General features: G+C 43.5%; 1 protein-coding gene across 1 annotated transcript; it reads left to right on the top strand.

Annotated features, from left to right (window-relative positions):
* Positions 1-1,451: 1,451 nt before the first annotated feature.
* MAGEB16 (MAGE family member B16) lies at positions 1,452-2,486 on the top strand. Its single transcript, XM_059385275.1, has one exon. It carries the CDS (start codon positions 1,452-1,454, stop codon positions 2,484-2,486), a length of 1,035 nt encoding a protein of 344 aa, XP_059241258.1.
* The last annotated feature ends 3,246 nt before the right edge of the window (positions 2,487-5,732 follow it).

Genomic DNA, 5,732 nt, shown 5'->3' with positions numbered 1-5,732 from the left:
GCTCAGGAAGTTAAAGCATTTGTTCAGTCAGGAGGAGTCCTAGACCCTGGCAGTTTTCATTGAGTTACGTCTGAAGGGCAAAGGTCCCAGACAATGACGGTCAGGAGTCTTCTAGTTCACTTCCTACGCTGGGCACCTAGGGGATTGGGACATAGTCAGATGCAGCAGTGGACAGGGTGACCAGGCGGTACTGGAGTCCATGTGGACATACAGAGTCAGAACTGAAAAGGACCCACCCCAAAACATAGGGTCATCAAAGAGACCCTGGATCTTTATCAGTCCAGAGAACTCTGCACAGAGACTACAGGAGAAGATCCCCCTTCTTTGGGGGGTTGGAGACAGCTGGGATCCTTGGTGTATGTACCTATATCATAGGAGGTCATCAAGGAAAGGGATCCAGATCCTCTCACAGGTCTCAATAGGAACTTGAGTGAGATCCCACAGGCAGATGTACCCACCCCGGAAAAGAGGGACCTTTACAGTTTCAACCTCCTTCTGTCAGTCCAGGAAACCCTTAAAAGAGGGGGAAAGGAACTGCCCTTCTTCACTTCCTTCGTAACTCGTGAGGATAAGGCATTCTTAAATACAGAAGGGTTGACATTACATAGAAGGGTCAGACCTGAGACCCCAGCAGTTGCCAAGTCAAGAACCCAGAGTGAATACTGAGGGTCCGCTGACACCAGGACAGTGCAGATCATGAAGAATCCTGCCCTGAGCTGTTGTCAGCACTGAGAGGCTATGGGAGAGGCTGTCAGTAGACATGTGCCCTAATTACCCTCTAGGAATCAGAAAGTGGAGGCTTTGTTCTGAAGGGACAATGTTAGGTCAGCAAACGAAGGGATCCCAGGACCTGCCTGGATTCAAAGTAAGCCAACAAAGTGAGAAGTGGGGGGACCATCACCAGCAGTGTAGATAGCCTCCACACAGTTTAGGTCCCGCTGTCAGCCTTGGGATGTCCCAGGTAGGCCTTCTGGAAAAGGTACCTGCATCAGTTGTCTCAGGAGATGTGACTTTGGTCTTCAGGGGGCCATCCCATATTAGGATAGGGGAGGTACACCAGGTCCTATCGAAAGCCAAGGCAGCGCACCTGAGGGGGGAATGAATGGATCACCCTCCTCAGAACAGAAATGGCTGTCTAGAGCCCAACCACCGCATGCTTTCTCGGGTCTCTGAGAATTCTCAGCCGGGGTTTGCTGGCTGCATCCTCAGGAGCATTCAAACTCCTCCCTTCATTGTTCTTCAGGGGCATAGCAACCAAATGGTTGGGAGACCTGTGAGGCCCTAGAAGAGTGTTCCCAGGAGAAGTCCACTGGAGGCAGTTTTATCAGAGCCACCCCAGTGGGGTTGAGCGGCCGAGGCCACTCACGTCTCCTTCTTCCTCTTAGGCCGTGATTCCCCGTTGCCCACTCTCCTCTCCTCACTCCTGTCTATTGCTACTCATAAAGGTCAGCATGCCTCAGCACCAAAAGAATCCACAATGCTTATATGATCAGTGCTTTCAGACCTGCAGTGAGATCCAAGATATGGAGGTTGGCCAGGTCTCCAAGACTCTGCAAGAGACCCATCTGTCCTCTTATCCTCTGATACCTGGCAGTTCCAAGGAGGCTCCTGATGCTGGTAAACCCAGTACCCCTGAGAGTCATCAGAGTTTCTGCTCATCTTCCATCGCCATGACAACCACCTCATCAGGTGAATTGAATGAGGGCGCCAATGGCCAAGAAGAGGAGGTTGGCACCTCATGGGCTGGGCCCACCCCCAAGAATGTTCCCATACATGCTCTAGATGAGAAAGTGATTTCATTGGTCAATTTCATGCTCTTCAAGTATCACATGAAAGAGCCCGTGACAGAGGCAGATATGAAGGTCGTCATCAAAGAGTATGAAGACCACTTCACCGAGATCTTCCTGAGAGCCTGTGAGCACATGGAGATGGTCTTTGGCCTTGATGTGAAGAGAGTGGATCCCACCAACCACTGTTATGGCCTCTTCATCAAATTGGGCCTCACCTATGATGGGGTGCTGGATGGTGAAGAGGGCATGCCGAAGACCGGCATCCTGATCTTTATCCTGGGTGTGATCTTCATGAAGGGCAACAGTGCCACCGAAGAGGAAGTCTGGGAAGTTCTGAATTTGACGGGGATATATGCCGGGCAGAAGCACGCCATCTTTGGGGAGCCCAGGGAGCTCATCACCAAAGATTTTGTGAAGGAAAAGTACCTGGAGTACCGGCAGGTGGCCAACAGTGATCCGGCACAGTTTGAATTCCTGTGGGGCCCGAGAGCCCACGCTGAAACCACCAAGATGAAAGTCCTGGAGTTTCTGGCCAAGGTTCATGGGACTGACCCGAGCTCTTTCCCATCTTCGTATGAGGAGGCTTTGCAAGATGAAGAAGAGAGCGCCCGAGCCAGAATTTCGGCCTGGTCCACTTCTGCTTCTGGGGCCACTGGGCCTTCTAGGGCCAAGTCCCGTCATTTCTCTTGCTCCTAGAGAAAAACCTGAGGCAGGTTTTTCAGTTTGTGTTTGAGAAAGGGCAGTTAGTCTTCATAGAACTTAGGTCTGGTTTGCGGCTGAAAGGAATACGGTAGATATGCCTATGTGTTCCCAAATTATTGTGTAACTTGAAAATTTATTCTTTTTTAACATAATGTATTTGTTCAAATATTGTGTCTTTAATGTAGATTTAATTTAATTTAGATTTAATTAGCTTAAAATCTACATGTTTGTGGATGACATCGGTCACACATTTAATATTATAATGAGGTTTAATAGTAAGAGCTTTATTATTTTCTGAAACTAATTGTGAAACCTTCTTATTTTGTCATCTAGAATAACATAACATGGAATTGCTATAGGCATTTACTGGAAATGTGAGATTGATCAGCTTTAAGGTGGTTGGGTTCACAAAAATAGAGAACAAATTAAAGCTTGCCAATCTGTGGCCCTCTTTTACCTTTTACATTTTGTTTTATACAATTAAATTATATACAATTTAATATGCTTAATTTGTTTATGGATATATTAAAATAAACATCAATAAATTAGACCCTATGCTCACTGTTTCTTTTATTCCCTGAACCTTCATCGAACATTTGCTTTTTGGAAATCACCATGTTTGTCTTTGAAATTATAGCATGAGCAATACCTACAACTGCACTTACAAATTTTACTTATAGGATCAGCCATCCTATCATTACAGTGGGATGCCTTCTAATATCTTAGGGGCAAATACAAGATGGAGTTAGCAGGTTAGTTGGGGTATTCCATATGAGACTATCAAGTGTAAACGGCCAGGGACAAGGGATTTTGGACATTGGGAAAGCTGGAATTCCTGTAGTCAGGGTTAATTTTTAACTTAAATTTGGACTTAGGTCAAGCTGAGCCTGCAGGGGTGGTGATCAGAAATCAGACCTTCAGATTGTGTGTCTCCCAGTTGAGACTCAAAAACCTTGGATGGAAAACTATTCTTTGTAGTTAATTAGGGGGTATGATTTAAAAAGGGAGAAATCTTTAGGGCAGGAATGGATGTTGTCCTGTGATGGTACCCTTGTGCCACAGAACATAATTCACAAACAAGTTTTTATACACATAGTCTTCAAAGACTTTTCAGAGGTAACAGTGATATTTTATTGAGATGAGACTCTGAGAAACCGTTGGTTGCTCTGGCCTAGGAGGGTAAGAGGCTACTCCATTTAAGGCATATTTTAAATAAGCTATTTTCAGTATAACTTGGCATAGTTTAAGAAATGCTTATATTTTTAAGGGTGTGAAATAAATGAGAATAGGAGTGTTCTGAATAGAACAGAAGCTACGGAGGCAAGGAATATGTCCTTGTCACAAATTCTAGGAGTTCTGAATTGCATCCAGGTGAGGAAGAAATTCCCTATTCCTTTTTTAAAGATTTTATTTCCTTATTTATTTGAGGGGGGCCAGGGATGGAGCAGAGAGGGAGGGAGAAGAATGGGGAAAGAATCCCAAGCTGAGTCTGTGTTGAGTGCAGAGCTTGACCCAGGGCTGGACCCCATGATCCTGAGATCATGTCCTGAGCCCAAAACAAGAGGAGATGCCCAACCAACTGAGCCACCCATGTGCCCCATCTACAGTGTCTCAGTTTCTGTAAATTCTGGAGTCCTTCTAGGACTCCATTTACCTTTGGATAATAAGACTTCTAGGACTCTTATGACCTTTGGGTAATAGATGATAGAGATAGACAGATGATAGATAGATAGGTGATGGATGGATAGATAAATAGATAGATGATAGATAGATGAAATAGATGGAATAGAAAGAATTTTGGTTTTCAGTGTGCATGATTTTATTTGTGCAGATGTCTGGCGTTTTCATTTAGGTGATAGATAGCAGAGAATCATGAGGTAAAGTTTTATCAATGCACCAAGAGTAACAAAATTGTCAGTGTACTGTGATCATAGTGCTTATTGAAAAGGACAAAGTGTAATGGTGCTTTTGAAAAAGTGAAGTATGGCAAACACTTCCTGCAAAGATTTACAAGGTCCTTTTGAAAAATATATGTGACTCTATTGGAAAGCACTTGTTAAATAGTAAGATCTCATGAAGTTGGAGAATTGCCAAGAACATTTTGCCTCCTCAGAAACTCTACCAGGAAATGAGGAGGGTCATTGACTGAGTCTAAAGAATTCTAGAGATTGCTCTCTACCAGGCCCCTAGTATATAAGAGTTTATGGTGGGGACTACAAGTGTTCATCCACAACTTGTCTTCCACTCTTTCCTGGGTACATGGGAAGACTACACTGTCCAGTTTGCTTATAGTTAGAAAGGATCTTATGACCAGCCCTTGCTACTGAAATATGAACACAAAGGATGTTTCTCACAGGCCAAAGCATTTGAAAGCCAAGATGCCACCATAATGTCCTTCCTTCCATCCAGCAGCAAACATGGGGACCCTATGTTGAGTTGTGAAAGTACAGGATGGAGGCAGCTTAGGTCTCTGTGATACATGGTAGCAAAGATTCCCTGCCAAATCAATCAGATTTTATGTGTGCAAGAAATATACTTTTGTTATGTTAAGCCATTCAGATTTCATGTGTTGTCTCTTCCATTGGCTAGCATAAACTTTAATTCATACACAGCTACTAGTTTAGGCTTATTTAAATATTTTAATGATAAAGCTGATAGTGCACATATTCTTGATGCAAAAATGTTAAAAATACAGACAAATCACAATCTCCACCTTTACAATAGTCCTTCATAATTCACCCAGTCTCAGAGACAGCCACAATTAATCTATATATTATTTAGAGCTAATTGTAGGCCTTCTCATACATAACTGTGTTATAAAATTATCTTTCATTTTAAAATATAATGGGTCATGATATACATGTTATTCTGCCATAAGTCTCTCACCCTTAACATGAATGCAAGATCTTTCCATGACAACACATATAGATCTGCTTTACTTTTATAACTGCTCCCATAGCATGTAAGTGTCATAATTACTTTAAACATGTCCTTTAAAAAAAAAAAAGATTTTATTCATTTCTTTGAGAAAGAGACAGAGAGAACACAAATCAGGGGAAGGGCGAGGCAAAGGGAGAGGGACAACCAGACCCCCAATGAGCATGGAGCCTGGATGCAGGACTTGACCCAGAGACCTCAACCTCAAGACCACAACCTAACTGAAAATCAGATGCTTAACTGACTGAGTCACGCTGGTGCCCCTAACCATGACCTTCCAACAGGCACATAATTTGTTTCCTA

The sequence above is a fragment of the Mustela nigripes genome, chromosome X, assembly GCF_022355385.1.
Source record: "Mustela nigripes isolate SB6536 chromosome X, MUSNIG.SB6536, whole genome shotgun sequence".
Lineage (NCBI taxonomy): Eukaryota > Metazoa > Chordata > Mammalia > Carnivora > Mustelidae > Mustela > Mustela nigripes.
Note: the sequence above shows the minus strand (reverse complement) of the source record. Positions and strands in the feature narration are given on the sequence as shown.

What these genes read in the sequence shown, in the direction of transcription:
- MAGEB16 (XM_059385275.1), top strand. Translation starts at nt 1,452, where the DNA reads ATGCCTCAGCACCAAAAGAATCCACAATGCTTATATGATCAGTGCTTT.